The sequence below is a fragment of the Ptychodera flava genome, chromosome 1 (assembly GCF_041260155.1).
Source record: "Ptychodera flava strain L36383 chromosome 1, AS_Pfla_20210202, whole genome shotgun sequence".
NCBI lineage: Eukaryota > Metazoa > Hemichordata > Enteropneusta > Ptychoderidae > Ptychodera > Ptychodera flava.
Window position 1 is genome coordinate 41,087,395 of NC_091928.1, and position 17,639 is coordinate 41,105,033.

General features: G+C 38.4%; 1 protein-coding gene across 1 annotated transcript; it reads right to left on the reverse strand.

The window, feature by feature from the left end:
* Window positions 1–4: 4 nt before the first annotated feature.
* LOC139144896 (gamma-aminobutyric acid type B receptor subunit 1-like) lies at window positions 5–12,266 on the reverse strand. Its single transcript, XM_070715727.1, has 9 exons — window positions 12,013–12,266; window positions 7,510–7,647; window positions 5,106–5,276; window positions 4,366–4,467; window positions 3,449–3,514; window positions 1,809–2,000; window positions 1,291–1,521; window positions 576–636; window positions 5–81 (listed from the first exon to the last, which is right to left on the reverse strand). Exons 1-9 carry the CDS (start codon window positions 12,247–12,249, stop codon window positions 5–7), a joined length of 1,275 nt encoding a protein of 424 aa, XP_070571828.1. The 5' UTR covers window positions 12,250–12,266.
* Window positions 12,267–17,639: the final 5,373 nt, after the last annotated feature.

The following is a 17,639-nucleotide window of genomic DNA, read 5'->3' on the forward strand; positions in this document are numbered from 1 at the left end:
CATCCTAATCCTGGTCTCGGCACCAAAAAATGTCGTGATGGGGTTTTATGATCAAGGTTCTTGTCTGACTTATACACAGAACTGCGAACGACACCAGTTCATGCTGAGAACACAAGCTTTATTACTGAACACGCCGTGAGATAAAAAAGGCGCCAACCGGAACACAACTGTAGCAATTACATATAAAGGCGCCAAAGCGCATGCACCGAATGTAATAGAACACCAAAGGATAAACATTTTTTTGGCGGGAGATTATAGTCCACAGTCATTGGATGAAAGTTACCAAAGAGTCTGATTGGTAGACGGATAACACATAGGCTGTGCTTAGTCCTATTAATAATGTTCAAATGATGTGTCATTTGTTCTCCGACATATATATATATATATATATATATATATATATATATATATATATATATATATATATATATATATATATATATATATATATATCATTGACACAGTACTCTAATAATAATTTAGAGAGGTCACAAACATTTTGTCCAAATTGTCTTAATGAATGTGCCATACATTTGAAAATAACAGATCCTACCTATTTCAAGGCTGTAACTTACCTCTCCACTGTTCTATCAGGAATGGACCTTGTCTATCTGCACCCTTAAAGCTGATTGGACCCTGTCAAGATCATCAAAGCACAAGAATGAGCAGAGGGCGAATTAAATCTACCGTTTCATAGGAACACAAAGTAAAATATTCAATTCAAAGATGGTACAGTAATTGACAGTAGCACAACTATTAATGTTTCAACTTACATGACTGATTATTGCCATTCAAAATTGAATCCTTGATATGTTGTTTTCAGTTGTTGTTTTGTCAAGCCTACTGTCAGAGTATCAATCAATCAATCAATCGATCAATCAATCAAAATATTTATAATGCGCCAAAATAAATAGGTCATATGCATGTTATTCTCAGAGGCGCTGTTGAGTCCGTGTACTTTATGTGTCCTGGCAAACAAAAGAGTGTTTAATTTTTGCCTGAAGCTCAGGCTGTTCACAGTGAATGCTTGTCGAATGTCACATGGTAGGGAATTCCAAAGTCGTGGAGCCAGCCACAAACGAGAAAGCTCCTCCTCCATACGTTTTAGTTCATACTGAGCTACGCACTCAAAGTCGGCAAAACTTTCAGATGCCACTTTCCTTAACACTTTCCTCTGAATAAATAAAGTTGTTTTGTTAGCATAAATGCATTGCCAACATTTTGAGACTGTGAAACCACCCAACAGTCCCAAAGTTTTAATTCTTAGGGTTTTTTGTCGGTTGAACTTACCGAGACTCCCTCAAACGATAAAGCTTCCATTTTTTCGGTAAACGTGTCAGTCATTTCCTCATTGAAATACTCAAACATGTTCAGTGTTTTAGGTTCAATATCCGACAGAGAGTCGTTCAGCGCGAACGCCGTCGCCCAGGTTGAGTCGTACGCGTTCGCCGCTGGACTCTGGCCGAAGTCAACGTCCTCCCCAAGAGCATCCCTTACCCGTGCCCTGAATGCTGGTGGAGTCTGAAATTTCAAGAAAAATGGTTCATAAAGCTGAAAAGAAGTGCCTTTCGGATTTACCTTTGTTTTTTGCCCAAAAACGTTAAACTTTTTCAGTTGCGCAGAAAGAATGATCTTCCCATCACAGTCGATTTTTTACTCTTGAAACCCTTTTCAGCCATAAATCTCCAAATTGTGTCATAGGCCACCTGGGGTCAGGGTTCAAAGGTGAAACTGAAATAATCTGAATGAAGATGGGGCATCCCGGAATCAACGCCAAGCACAGAGACTAGGAATAATGTCATGCATACCTGACCAGATACAGTGACGTCATCGTCTAGGCTATTCATGCTGAAAGTCACCGTCAAATAGCCATCGATCACTTCTTCCATTTCAGCCACCGTGCAGTTGATCCCCGCACCCACACGCTGCCACCAATTCAAACTATAGTAACCAGGCAGAAACCAGGCGTATTTCTGTCCGAACATACCGAGTTTGTGGGCCTATGTGCGAATAAATACGGTAAAAGTGAAAAATCAACTCGCTTCCTCGTCCACCAGTCGCTACCTCAAAAACTGTATAAATAGTTCCCACTTTTTTATTGCATGATATACAGCAATGGCTGCAAAGTACGAAATGTTTAGCAGGACAGAAGCAATTTTAGAATTTTACAGAATTCACTCATAAATAAGCAATCGCTTTTTTGATTCCCGTTGTCTGTCGCCTTCTTGGTTTCTCTATCAAAGTTTCCAGCTATTTTGGTCAAAGTTTCATTTTAAGTCTCTCAAATAGCACTCCCATGTGTTGCCTGAATGGGTCACTTTTTTCATGATAAAAAAGAACTGGAGCATGGGTCGGCTTTCCATCCAAATATGGGTCGATAACTTAAGAAGTGCTCCCAAGCTTTAGGAAACCCCCGAAAAGCAATAGGATAACAGTAATTGGCCTGAAGGCATACCCAGAATTTGACAAGAAAAATCCCTAGGTCCAAATGTATCAAGTTTAGGAGAGCCCATGGATTACATGTTTTCACCTTTGGCGGCACCCTCAACTCCAGCTCCCGACCCACCTCCAGAAAATATTAGAAGTAACACCGTGGTTTGACTACTAAATATTACTTGATGCGCAACAACAAATTTTACCAATTTACTGCATTGCGATTTAAAGCTTTAAATGTATTTCGGGGATTTCCGTTCTTAATATTTATGAGATCCTCGTAGGAATGCACGATTTTGTGGTCAGTTACGCTTGTTGACATGACATCATGTACACCAGTCTCTTGTTGCTGTGTTAGGGCATGCCCTACAATATAGTCGCTTATCAGTTGGCTTAATGTCATTGTAACTATTGATTCATTTCCAAACAGCCAATCAGATACACCATAACCTTAGTTACAGACTCCTTGAGTTGCTGTAAATAATTAAAGTCTACCGATCACACATACATCAGCTTCCGAGATGCTGCACATTAGCAGGGGGCTCTTGGCGTTTCACCTGTACGAATTTCAGACCATGGTCGCGTTGTCATTAAATGAGTTTAAAAGGAGAGAGAGAGAGAGAGAGAGAGAGAGAGAGAGAGAGAGAGAGAGAGAGAGAGAGAGAGAGAGAGAGAGAGAGAGGGGGAGAGGAGACAGAGGGAGACAGACAGACAGACACGCAGACAGACAGGCAAACAGGCGGGCAGGCGGGCAGACAGATAAAGAAACAGAGACAAGCAGACGAACAGACAGACAGACAGAGATATAGAGACAAGCTGACAGACTGAGGCAGGCAAGTAGACAGACAAGACTTACAGACAGGCAGAAAGGCATGCAGACAGAAGACTGGCAGACAGAGCTGACGGCGCCACAGAGAGAGGCAGAAAATTTAGCAACATAGAGAAAGGAATTATAAATTCATTTCTTTTCCAAGGAATATCTCTAAAGAGTAAGGCATTGAGTTCTAAAGATTACCTGGCAGAAGACTTGCCTGGCCGTCGACTCGTACACATTTATCACAACGATCCGCATGTCTTTCGCCTAGAACCGAGATAAGATTCACAATGCGATCAGGAAGTGTAATGTTCTGATTAGATTAGTCCTAATGCGATTAGGATGTCAACCATAGTGTCACATTTGTCAAATCTACGTGATTCTGAGACACAATTAGCGGGACTTGTTGACAGTCATTTCCCCCTCGACAATACTGCAAGCTTCTTCTTTAATACGATCCTCCTACGCATGAAAACTAATTGTGTATCTCTAGTGCAAGAATTTCTCTGAAATAGACTACAAGTATGCAATTATTGCATCTTTTAGAATTATTGTCTTCTTATCTTCTTCAATGTTCTCGCTATATACCGTAGTCTTTCTATCTATCTATCTCTCTATCTCTCTATCTCTCTCTGTATCTCTCTCTATCTATCTATCTATCTATCTATCTATCTATCTATCTATCTATCTATCTATCTATCTATCTATCTATCTATCTATCTATCTATCTATCTATCTATCTATCTATCTATCTATCTATCTATCTATCTATCTATCTATCTATCTATCTAATGTAAAATAACATTTTAACGGTATATTTGCTTGACTTATTGGCAGGTTTACCCGTTCGGCAAAATGTCTAATATACTTTTCATCTAAAAATCGAATTTTGACTGCGATGACTCAGCAAAAATCTAATTGAGTGAAACCCAAAATACATCAGCAGGTGTCGTATCTTTCTATCCATCTTAAAAGCTGCCTGGCTGCAATGGCTCCAATACTTCCTGGTCACACACCAGAGTTTTTACGTACTCCTTGTGACAATGTATGACGTATGCCTTTTTGCAGATACGAACAAGCGTGCATGGAAGATAGTACGACGTTCGATAAGTTCATACCTTGAGTCTCTGGAGAGCTTCTCTGGGATCGCCTAAGAAACTCTCAGCGGCTTCCACGCTGATGTTGGTACTTTCTAGGACAGATAACAAATTATTGGTAACCTGGTGAAATAAAGACAAAAGAAAGACGATGTGTTGTTTTTATTCAGCCAGAAATTGAAAAATCACAGTTTGGCCCTGATTATGCGCCACATAGTAGACTGAAGTTGGCTACGTCGAATGATTTACATTAAACTGGTAATTTGAACACCCAGTAAGACTGTAGGACTCCAGCTACTTCACGCTAAAAAGTGTTCACTGATGGCGTTCGCGCTTCTAATATGCACTGCTATATTCACAAGAAAGAATCCTAACCCGGGCCGTGGACAAGAAATCAGTTTGTAGTATCGCTTCAAGTATAATACTAGTACGCCTTTTTTACGATACTTCCATGATCTGTCCCTGTGCCTGTCTGTCTATCTGTCTGTGTCTGTCTCTCTGTTTGTCTGTCTCCTGAAGTTTTTAGAGTCTTGTTGATGAGAAAAGCGAAAATTTTGTTTACCCCGTTAATTTTTATCTAAAATATCGGAAAATTTCCGGTAAGATTCTCTGATCCAAAGATTTGCGGGTGAACCTAACGTTTGTCATGGAAGAGAATTGTTTGAAGTTTGTTATGAGCAAAGTTTCAAAAATATTTTTAGAGCCGCGCAATGCCTTTATCTAAATGTTGCACATCTAGGTAACAATGTGAAAGGTCTTACCCCAGAATGGGGCTCCACTGTCTCGTGTAGAGTAGCCACTCTGTACCAACCGAACTGGTACATGATGTCCCTGATTGCAGGGTTCATATCTGCTGCTGACGTAGTTGTGCGAAAGAAGTGTGGATAGGTGTTCCGGTCCGAGAGGCGCATCGAAGACGTTGCGAATGCAAACTAGAATATGAGAGAGAGAGAGAGAGAGAGAGAGAGAGAGAGAGAGAGAGAGAGAGAGAGAGAGAGAGAGAGAGAGAGAGAGAGAGAGAGAGAGAGAATGGAGAGAGAGGGAGAGAGAGATAAACAAGATAAAAAGAAAAGTATGGAAATTTTATGAGTTTTGCACGGGTTTTACGGTTGTGATAAATGTATATTGAAAAATGAAAGTTAGTATTATGGCGATAATTGTTGAATACTGTGCGTTCTTATGTTCATTACCAAAGTTATTACAGCTGGCGTCAAGTTCACAAGTTCACGAAGGCAGGAAAACTAACTAAAAGTATGGCGGGACAAAAACTGTAAAGGCGCTAATTTGAATGTCTTGCGGTTTTAGTTGTCGTGACGTAGATCCAAAAGAAGACAAAGCGTCAAACAGAGCTATCGAAGCCCGAATAATTAGATTATATGCATTGATTCTGATAGCACCTGACTCATCTTTTAATCCTCAAGAAATCGAAATATTTGATCCACCGTGATTGAACGGTGTTGACATCTTACAAGAGCTTTGACGAAAATCGAGTTTGACTTTTTCCCAGCTGTCCAATCATCGTCGACGTCGGTACATCTGGTACCGTCACATTGTTAACGCCGGATGAATTAATAGGCTCAGGTGTTTACAATCGAGCCAACTTGCTCGCGGCATTGAAAATTTGACAATTTGATAATTCATAGAATGTTTCTGAACAGCGAGGCGGACTTATTGCGTTTAATCCGGTAGCTCAGTGACAGACGTCATTAGGAAATGATGTCTTCTTGTATAATAAAACAGAACTGCCGACAGTCAGCTATGTTGTCAAATCTAGCCCCATGTCATAAATTTATAACATGTCTTGTCAACTAAAGCGTGTAATATTTGCGAGACAAATTGACCTCATCCTTTCATATGCTTGTTTTGATTGTTTTGTTTTTGTGTTTTGGTTTTTGAGGGTGTGTGCGTCACTGTGATGTTTTGATGAACATCCGAAATTTTGTGTGTCTGGCACAGAGAATGGTGGTCATTTCCCTTTGAACTAGCATATCGATATGTTCGAACCTCAGCTGCTCTACCTCACATATTTGCATGGTTAAACCGAGCTTATTTTATTCCTGACAATCAGAGAGAATGGTTTAACTTTTCTTGAAGACACGAACAATGCTGGCACTTGAAAAGTCCGTAACTTTTCACCATTTTTGAGTGAATCGTGCCTAGTCAAGAGAACAGCTAGTGGAGTGATGAAATCGCTAACTTTCACAAGTGAATTTGAAAAGTTTCGACGCTGTTCCCCAAGTTGACGACTGGTCATCGCACATTTACTTCAAAATGTGAAATATCATTAGGTAATTCGTATTTGGAAATGTATGCAAAGTTTAGATAAATTGTACAGCATACACAACTGTTAGAACAGATATCGAAAATTCAAATTTGATAGATTTAGTTTATCAATATCTTATCGAGTTCTGGGACATGCAGGAACTCGATATCTGAAAAGTGGGATAATCAATCAACGTTGGACCTTAATCTGACATGATTAAAGTTTTCTGGGAAAATCTAGATACTATATATATCCATGAGTAGCGCCATACATGGTTTGGAACTATGAAACGTTGCTTATAATATGACGAGGGTTTAGCAATGCGTTATATGATATCGATGATTTTAAAAGTTACATTTTTCGACAAAAAGCATGAATTAGATCAGAAAAAGAGAAAAAGAGAACATAAAACAACACTAACATTGGATGACTTCTAGAGAGGGACAAGGAGTGTAGCGAGATTTCAATACGATTTTGCAAACTTCGGTAAGATTCATAAAAATATGGCACGTGATCATATAAACATACTTTAAGGTAGAATGCGTCTTGGGGAGAGATATTCGGACTCTAAAACTTTTACAATTCTTTTCTGATATACCACTTGGGGCTCATTTTAAAGGCCTAGGTTTAAGAAAAAAATTCACCGTCTTTTCCGAAAATCGAAAATTTAATTTTTGTCCATAGAGTTCAGGGATGGCTGCCATTTTGAATTTCAAATATCGGTAAATCTTAGGTAATTTGTTTCGCTAGTACATATACCAAAACTTGCACGGTGACCCCCCCCTAGTTTTTATTCTTGATTTTGAAAGAGAATGGCTGAAAGATTCCTTCGGGAGTGTTTGTTCGAGGCGCATGCTACCTTAAGACTATAAAATCTAATAAGTAAGACACGGGATCGACACCTGTAATACATGCCACAAGCCAGTGACTTCGGCGGTTGGTTCCGTGATAGACGACATAATCTCACCAAACACGGCGATTTTGGTCGGCGGAGAGTAGAGGTGATCGTACAGTAAATTCAGGGCGATACCCTGAGAACCCTGAAAGATTAAAAAAACAAGTTTTAGCGAACTGGGTCAAACACGTACAAGTATTTTTAACCTATGAGTGCGTTATGAATACGCTACTGGAAAATACATCGTTAGTACAGCAAGCCGGCGTTTTAGAGAAATTTTGATACGTCGGCATACGCTGGCTAAATCTTCAAGGTATGACAGGGCCCTAGGATAGAATATGAAAAGTTCAACATTTTCACATTCTATCTTAGATTTTCGAAAATTTGAAATTACCGACTCCGAGCGCTTTAAGATGAGTCCCCACAAGTGGTAGATCAGAAAATAACTGTAAAAATTAGTGAGTCCGAATAATCATGATCAAACATCAAGAATTGTCTGTCATAGGGACACACAGTACATTGTACCGTGTGTGCAAGGTGTACATACTCATGGACGATGGATGTTTGGTTTTGCGTCTACACAAATCAAATATACGATTGAAGTCGGAAAATATTGGGATCACACATTCCTACTCCTCCCTAGAATATGTTTTTTTGATAAACTAAACAATTTCTCCATAGTTTCCTTTAAAAGAGGCACTTCTGGGTAAGTGAAGAAGGCGGATTGGGGACGCGTCGGGACCGAGTCTCGCAAAAGTCACTTTTCTTCGCTCTTCTGTATTATATTTTTATGAAACAGAAAAGGTCAACTTTCCTCAAATTTGTGTGTTACGGTAGTGAAAGACTACTGCGATCGTGCATTGAAAATTCAAAAGGTAATAAAAGGATAATTACAAATATTTTAACTAAATTTAAGTGAACTGCACCCAGGACAAATAATAGCATAACATGTATCATCTCCAATAATAGGGACAAAACAAAAATAAACAAACTGCAGTGGGTCGGCCCCTTGGCCTTAAATCGCATCTGCTATACGTTGTTAAGGTAGTATGCGCCTCGAAAGTGAAAGATGAACACATTTGCTCAAACTTTCCTCAACGAAACTTTCAACCACTCACCATCAAAATCAAAAATAAAATCAAGGATTCGCGATGCAAACCTTGGTATTAGACAAACAAATCACCTCAAAGTTACCGACTTTAGAAATTCAAAGATGCGGCCATCCTTTGTTAACTCTGTTGGGAAAAATTAAACTTTCGATTTCCACAAAAGTAAGAAGGTGAAAACTTCATTCACTACAAGAGCTTCAGAATGAGCCCACACAGTCTGTTGATCAGAAAAGTAATGTAGTGATTTGAGAATCCGAATATCTCCTCCCGAGGCACATTCTGCCTCAATGTAAATTGTGAAACGGTTGGATGGAAAAGTTTCAAAAGAAAACTATCAAGCCAAGATTTTATTACATACCACGGTTACTACAGGTGATCAAACTATGATAGAAGTTCATCCTGATAAATTTACAATTCGTAAAGGCGACCGAACAATATTCTGCAAACCACCTGAGGCAGATTTTCTTGGGAAAGAAAGCGACTAAGAACATTTTACGAAATATTCCAAGATAGGCCTTATCAAACCCAAAATCACCTTTTGTACTTGCAATCATCCCTATGATGCAAAAAAGATCCGAAAGTCCCGTTGGAATTTAATCAGTAATACTGCTGAAGATGAAAAATTACACGCCTTTCAATTTGATATCATGCGCAGAAAATACGTTCAACAAAGGATTTCTCAAAGAAAAGTAATTTTAATGAAATCAGACGAATTATGCCCCTAAAGTCAACTCTTGATACAGCGCTGTGAGTACACCAATTAAAGCTTATAAAACGAATTACATAGCTGCTAACAGTCGTGTACTGACGTCTGGAACACGACCTATGAATGAAGCTCCGATATCTCGAAATTACAGGCCTTTTAAGAGCGGCTATTTCACAATTATCCATGAATAGGGGCTGATCAGAACATATTAAGGTCGTGTCCCGTAATCTTCTTGTGAATTCCTTGGTGTACTCTTGATATTTTTTGTCTTTTCGGAATAAAATAAAATAATGATTCTAAATTTCTTTAAAGCCGCTGGTCAAAAAACTCGCTCAGAAATTTCGCGCAAGGAGGTCTGTGTAGAGACATCACACAAACAATACGAGTTCACACTTTGAAGACGTCAAATTCACATTTTAAAGCTACTTTATTTTCTTTTTCGGTTAAAATTGCTTTTGAATTTTCCGAAGAATCATAATACCTACAAACAATACCTATATATGACAAGCTAGCCATCTCTACACGTATTTCTCCTCTTGGGTTAGATGTATGGCAACGCCAGAGAAAAATCTCTCTGTCTTTCTCGAAAATTCCTGGTGGCATTTGTATAATTTCTCTGTGCACCATTGCCAGTACCTTTTAATGTATTTTTACAGCAATTTCAGCTCCATTTGTAAAATGCGATTTCTGTTCTACTTCCACAGTCATGTAGACAAGCTTAGTATTTAACTTATTTAAACAGATTGTATGTATATTCAGTGTCCAGTGAAAAGCAGATCTTTTGCAAGTGAGTGTAACGCTTGATGACCTTGTGAAACGATCTTTAAAATCTCTGTATGGCACGTGGAATGTCGACATTCCTTTCTTTGCTTAAAATACCGATGATGTGGCAGGTGTACGAATTATGTGCCCCCCCCCGCAACACACACACACACCCACACACACACACACACACACACACACACACACACACACATCACAAGGGGCTGTACACAGTCTTCATATTACACTGAAAAAAATCGATACCACTCGCATCGCTTAAAGAAGCCTGTCTCCAACGCTGTCATATTCAATGGATTCCACTTTGAAGTTCATGTGAACTGTAATAGCTCAAAAGAGCTCGAGATATACGATTTTTACAAAAGTCCGTGGGTATACTGTGTAAACTAGTTGCAAACTATAGTTGTAATTTGCTGAGCAAAGAAAACGTTATATATATATGTATTGTTGGGATAATAACGACATTGCTCCACAATAAACAACTTTGGCGCAGGGCCAATACGTATATGCATGAAACCGATCAGAGGGGAAAGTTTCACATAAAAATATCACTATCCTCTTTTGTGCACTGCGTAAAGTTTTCATTTTACCTCATTGCGTGAAATTTTCATTTTACAGTCAAAAGCGTCCTTTAGGAACGTCTCTAACCCTGCCATTTTAAAAAAAGACTGGGAAACATATTATACACGTGGTTGTAATTGGTGTTGATAGGTAAATGCCAGTGTCGACTGTAAGTCATTTCAGACATTACAAATACCGTTTCACCAATGTACACACACATACTAGTATTGTTTGTAAGTTGTATTAGCGTTGGCGTGATTCGATATTCATATAGGAGTATGTAGAACAAGAAATGGTGCTCTCCGTCTTAAAATAAATGACCTGTATCCAAGAGTTACAACCATACTATATCCACCTTGTGAGAGAATAAACGTTACATTTGTTCATGTTTCTTTGGTGTAAATTTGATAGCATGGAAATGGGAGATTATCTCGATGGTTTAGTACATCACACACATCCCATTCACACGTGCCATCTGAAAGTCGAGAGTCACAATCTGTTGCATTTACTTATTTGAGTTTGTTGTTCGCATCAAGCTATTTAGTGTGGACGGTTCACTGTCAGCTTACTTGTCAGCCTAACTCGCGTCATTTTGCTTCATCTGTAGTTACGTCGGTGAGCGAGTTTTCTATTAGAAAACCTATCAATTGTAATATATCAAGCTGAATGATAACATCACTAACTTATCACGTGAAACCAATAAAGGTTTAAAAAGAAATAAAAGTTTTTCGACTTTTGACATAAATATTTTCATTGAAATAAAGGAAGTCGTATTATTAGATAAGAAACAGTTCATTCAAGAGAGTCAAAATGTTGTAAACTTTTTCTGCCGCCACTATGTATCCAAGTCGATCATAGTTTGTAATTTTACTCAAGCACCGCTATACACTGAGTGAGCAATATAGTTTTCGATTCTTATCCGCCACGTTAAACATCATATCCAAGAGCAAAATATTTGTCACGATGGATAAAAATAGTGCACGACTACACCTGATAAATGTAAAACAATTTTGATAAAATTTTGGTCGTTTATGCGTTTGGTTTGGTTATGGTTTGTGCGATTTGCACCTAATGCGGCAGAAATTCTTCGATCAAATTTAGGAATGACACTACTCTCCTATTTTCATATCGCTCTTACAACATGTCTTGGTGTTCATTCTCTATACAATGATTGCACTCAATATGGTGTTATCATGTTGTATGGTATAAAACTGTCTTTAACATTGTAGTTGTTTTAATTTTTTGCTAGAACTTTGCCAATTAATGATATACACATTAGGATGTCACACAAAAGTCTTCAATTATTTGTAAAAGTTGAAGATACAGAGTTGAAGATATTCATTTCGCTACTTACGCGTGTGTCGTTGTGCACAAACGTCAGTTCGTACTCAGCCAAAAGGTCCTCACGATTGTTGATATCTTCTATGGCCATATCTATGGCAACCAGACACTGAGTGGACAGACTGGCCAACCAGCCAGGGACAGATGTCAAGGGGAACAGCCCTACGATGTGTAGGGGAGAGGTCGCTGTGACCCAGGATGGTACAGCTACGAAAAGTGAGAATAGAATTGCAAACGCCGCTGGCTTCATGTCGATCGTACTGGTGGCACGGCAGCGAAAACCTGATATAGCTGTTGTGAGAGTTGGACGCATATTTCAAGTCCAAACCTCCCATTTCTGTTAGATGACGTCATCTAGGAGAAACCACTGTCACAGAAATCGTAGGGACCGCTATGTCGTGATAGAAGAGCAAGAAAGTCTCCTCAAGGAGCACAACAACTCAGGGGGAAATAGGGGATGAGAGACAGACAGACAGAGACAGATGTAGACAGACGGTGATATTAGAGAATACACAAATGGGCCAGGGGATACACTGGTGCAATCCATACGGACAGACAGACAGACAGACAGTGCGATTACAGTGATATAGACACAAACCTACAGATTGCCTGAGACATACTGAAAGTCGGTCGAACAGAAAGACAGACAAGATTCAAAAGAAAGGGGCATGAAAATACAAGGGCCAAGTCGTCGATATAAAGCAAAGTATGACAGAACGTCGGTATCTGCTTTCTGAGATAATCGTTTCTGCTGAAGAAATCAATAGGTGCTTATAATGAGCGGCGAATGGTAATAACCACTAGAATGACTTTGACATCAGTTTCCCGGTTTGATAAAATCAAACAACGATTAGATTTCTCAAATATCTGTAGCAGTTGGCGACTTTATTAGAATCGGACATCAAGTCGCCTTTGTTTGTTTGTTTTGAATCTTATGATATGAAATAGTATTCTGTCTTTTTGACTTTTACATGTAAAGGCCATGTAACTGTACTTTTGAATTTCAACTGCATCGATTTGGCACCGAAACGGGTCAAGGGACGTTTGCAAAGTCGATCTCTGAAATAGTTGGTGGTGCAGCGATAACCTGAATAATACTAGTTGACGTCTTCTATATGAGATAAAATTTTCACTTTTGCTGTATTTGGTGCGCTTGGCTTTCTGTGATCAAACATTTATGGCTTTTGGTTTTAAGTTAGCTTTGATTTGTACTGTGTATTTTTGATTTAATGTTGTCAATACTTTTCAGCTTTTGTGTGCTTTTGATCTATGTATCCCACGGTAGATTCTAACCTTATTAAGGATACCCCCCCCCCCACCTATTTGAGTCTGGAATGGAAAATCCTGAATGTAAAATATGATAATAAATGAACGAATTAACTGTTTAATTGATAATCATGGTAAAGATGTCACTTTCCGACTGCAACTTCAAGCTTGTCTATTAGTAAGTATCTAAATTCCAGCATTTCACTCTTTCTGTCATCTCTGCGAACAGCAAAATGATATGTTCAAGAACGTATCTCTTAATTTCTAATTTTCTTAAGGTCGAATGCGCTTCTGGGACAGATATTCGGATTTTGCACAATACGATTCTGAGCTACCACTTGTGGAACTCATTTAGAAGCTCTTGGGTGGTTAAAGTTTTCACCGTCTTATTTTTGTGAAAATAGAAAATTTATTGTTTCCAATATAGTTAATATCGGGAAGGCGGCCATTTTGAATTTAACATAAATATTGGGTTTTTTTTCTCTGGTACAAAACATTTGCAAGATGACCCCTGATTTTTTATTCCTCGTTTTGTAAGATAATGCTTGAATGTTTCATGGAGGAAAGTTTGAGCAGAAGATGAAGTCTTTCACTTTCGAGGCGCCCGCTACAGTTAAACACGTTTTGGTAATTGACAACTCGGTCATTTGAATATTTCCTCTTCTACCATAAACGTTTGCAAAGATATAAACCGACGGAATTTTTACCATTCTACAGGAGAGCGAAAACATCGGTGAATGTGTCAAAGTTGGGGAGAGAAAAGTTGAAAGAGAAAGTTGAAGAAAAAAATCGATATAGTTCATCCAGGTCATCACTAAATAAGTTCATATATTGGCATCAATCTACCACTTTAACTCAACTTACTTGGTTTTTTTGGAACAAATATTACTCACGATGGAGCTGCTAGCGTTTCCGTTCAAAATGTAAGAATTAGCGAGGAAAATCAAAACTTCTGTATTTGAGTTTTTGGTCGATGATAAGCTAGAGAAGGATGGTATTGATCCGTTACCATGGTTACAGCTAACAAAGTAAACTTGACTGTATTAAGGGAACATATGTTGGGGCGTTGGATGCTATTGAATAAGTCCTTGGAGCCCAATAACATCATTGAAGTCAATAAGGTTAAACAGTTACAGTTTTGCTATGACGAGAGGTACATAAACATATTCTCTTTTGTTAAATGGTTCCAAATACAAACAAAGGTCATATTAAACTCCCTGGAGCATTTTAATGGCGATAAATAGATGTTACTGGTTTGTAGTACCCCTACCAAAGTCCACACAGAAAGGCCAGTTCTCAAAAACACGAATCTTTCATTGTCAGCTTCACTCCTAAACCCCTCTTCATTTGAAAAAGTTTCCCCGTATTCGTGAATGGCACGGGGCTGCAAGCGACTGAATATATCAAAATGTGCCGCCATCGCCCATCGTGAAACCGCTGTCGGTATTTCAACACACCCCGCAAAAGTAAGAGCAGCCCTCCGGTCCTTCCGCGGGGACTTTCAATTGCCACCCAATGGGTTACAAAGCCAACGGACTGCGACAATAGATAAAGTCGCCAGTAACTGCTCATCTCAAATCACGAGTACGTCAGAGTATCTTATGTCGACTTGCACACATTTTATTAGCTTCAGGCTTCAAGGTAATTCCATGAGGCGACTCAAGTTACTTCGCAGCCACTGACACTATTCATTATGTGTGTCTTTTGAATAGGAACGTGTATGTTTGCCCTTTGAAGTTACCGTCCACCTCCTGTGATAGTAACCGCCGGGATGTGACATAGTTAATCTAGCAAAAAAGGGCGAATGATTCAAGGACTTGCGGGAAAATTTCATTTTATTACTTTTTTTCCATTCCCCCAGTAGTACGACAATCGATATCGACTGCATTTGGTTCTAGGTCAACTCAATCGATTTCCGTTCTGTATAGATACACGAACTGTACTATAAATTCACTTTCAATCTGTATTGTTGTAAAGGCAAGAAAAAGAATATTAATAAACACTTCCTTTAATAGATCGACCATGAATTCATATAGTGAGGATTTTTCATCATGACTTCTCTTTAAAGATCGAAAGTAAAGATTCGGTGTACGTCAATAACTGGAGAGACACCCATAGTATTGTAGATTGTGTGTTGGTTGTGTGCTACAGGAAAACATATTGACCTTTAAAAAAGTTTTGACAGATAAAAGTATTGAATCAGATTTTTTGTCACGCTCGTTTACCGATTTTGATTTGTTGTTGTTACTGTCTACCCATCTATCTATCTATCTATCTATCTATCTATCTATCTATCTATCTATCTATTTTAATATTTGGATGTAACCCGGTCGACGAGACCACTGTCATAGCTGATAGGTCCTATCACATGCTGTTATAACATGAGATGGCTTCACGTCGGTTGTGTCGACGTCTTTCGCGAAGTTAGGTCAGGGAATTTAAAGGCAAACGGTCGTCGGAACTGCGCCTGTGCGAATTTCTTGTTTACAAACAATGTATTTCGTGCAAGATATCCAGATGCACCTCATCACCATAGCTGCAACATTTAAATTACACGATGTAGATTATGATAGATATGTTTAACTTTCATCAATCACTATCGTACCTTGGAAACAGTGTTTACATTGGTCGTATGGGTCCCATACGAACTTTGAGCGCAGTTCCGACGACTATATCCTTTTCAAACAAAGTCTCGCCAAACATAAAAGTCGAATCATTTTTCAAATTAAATCTGGTACTGCTATCCAACGGGTCAAGTCCGTACTCATACAGATGTCAACATTCCGGTAATTTCAAGCAGAGTTCTAACAGGCAGAGTTCAAGAGGTTTTTCCGTGAGGTTGTCGATGTCTGATGGTAAGTGTAATATCCCATAATTCAGTCTGAATGGGATCAAACCTTAAAGTGCGGCCATTTAGAGACTGGTCAGTTTCTTCGACCTGGCGGTGGGAGGGGGAGGAATTCAAGGTGGATTATTTTTGCCGACATCAAAAAAGTGGCTGACCTCCCATTCCAACTTTCGAAAATAGGGTGACCCCCACGACAAAGGTAAAATAAAAGGTTGTGTATATATATATATATATATATATATATATATATATATATATATATTATATATATATATATATATATATGTATGTATGTATGTATGTATGTTTATGTATAAAATTTTTGGGTATATTTTAAACATTCAGTCATTCTGTGTTTGAATGAAATTGATGACATGTCAGTTGTAGGATTGGAATTTCAAAGTTTCAATTTTAAAGTTTGAATACAGTATTTCGAATGAGCTATGAATGTAATCCACATTTTCAATGCATAACCAGCAGCATATCCAGAACTGTTGTACATAAATGGACGCCAATCATTAATATCAATGAGTGAAAAGCAGATCAAAAAACTCTGATGAGTGTTTAGACTTGCCATCCAAATACATGTCCTAAGAAGCCATAGAGAGCTATTTTTATAAGTTGTAGTCAAATTTAATTTGTGCAGTGTCTGAGAGGACCTTTCTTTTAACACTGAAACTGTGAAAGCGCCGCTGACAAAAACTGCCTTTTTAAACTATTTTTAGTCCAGGAAGAAACACTTTTTTATAGAAAAACTGTGACACAAAGGAAAATTGTTGCATCAATGAGAACGAAAAATATCTTGTCATTTATTTTTTTCTAAAATATGTCACTGTATCAAATACATTATGAAATATTAGTGCTTGTTGCTTTCTTATACTGAATTCTCATAGAGAAAACGGAAAAGTATCAGGAAATCGTCATGCTTATTATATGAACTGCAGATTTCATAATGATTAGTACACTTTGCAAAACAGACTTTCGATCTGCAAATATCAAGATATCTCTGACATACATCTCGGATATATTAAAGTACCGGGCCCGAAGGGCATACCGAGAAATATTAAACATCCGGACATCTCTGAAATATGTCTGATAGTCCGTGGGCTAGAGGGGGTCTACGTGCACCCCCCCCCCCCAGGATAACAAACCTGTATTTTTCAGAACCCTTGGGATCCCTAGAATACGAAATGGAATTTTAACAGGAAAAATATAGGGACGCAATAGCTGTTATGGTCATGTTTTGAAGGGTACCGCAAAATCACGATTTTCCAAGCCAAATGCATTTTCGTCAAATCTGTCTTCTTGTAAGTCATGTGCTGAGCTTATTTTTTAACATAACCTCACTTGTTTGGTATCATTAGAAAGGTAATTTATTCCTCTTTAAGATGACATATTGCACTATGCAATATCTTCTACAGTTTTTGTCAAATATAACCAAAACTTACCCCTTACCCCAAAATTTAACATTGCAAATTACAGTAAAACTCAAATTCTACCAATTTTTTAGCTAGGCATAATAAAAT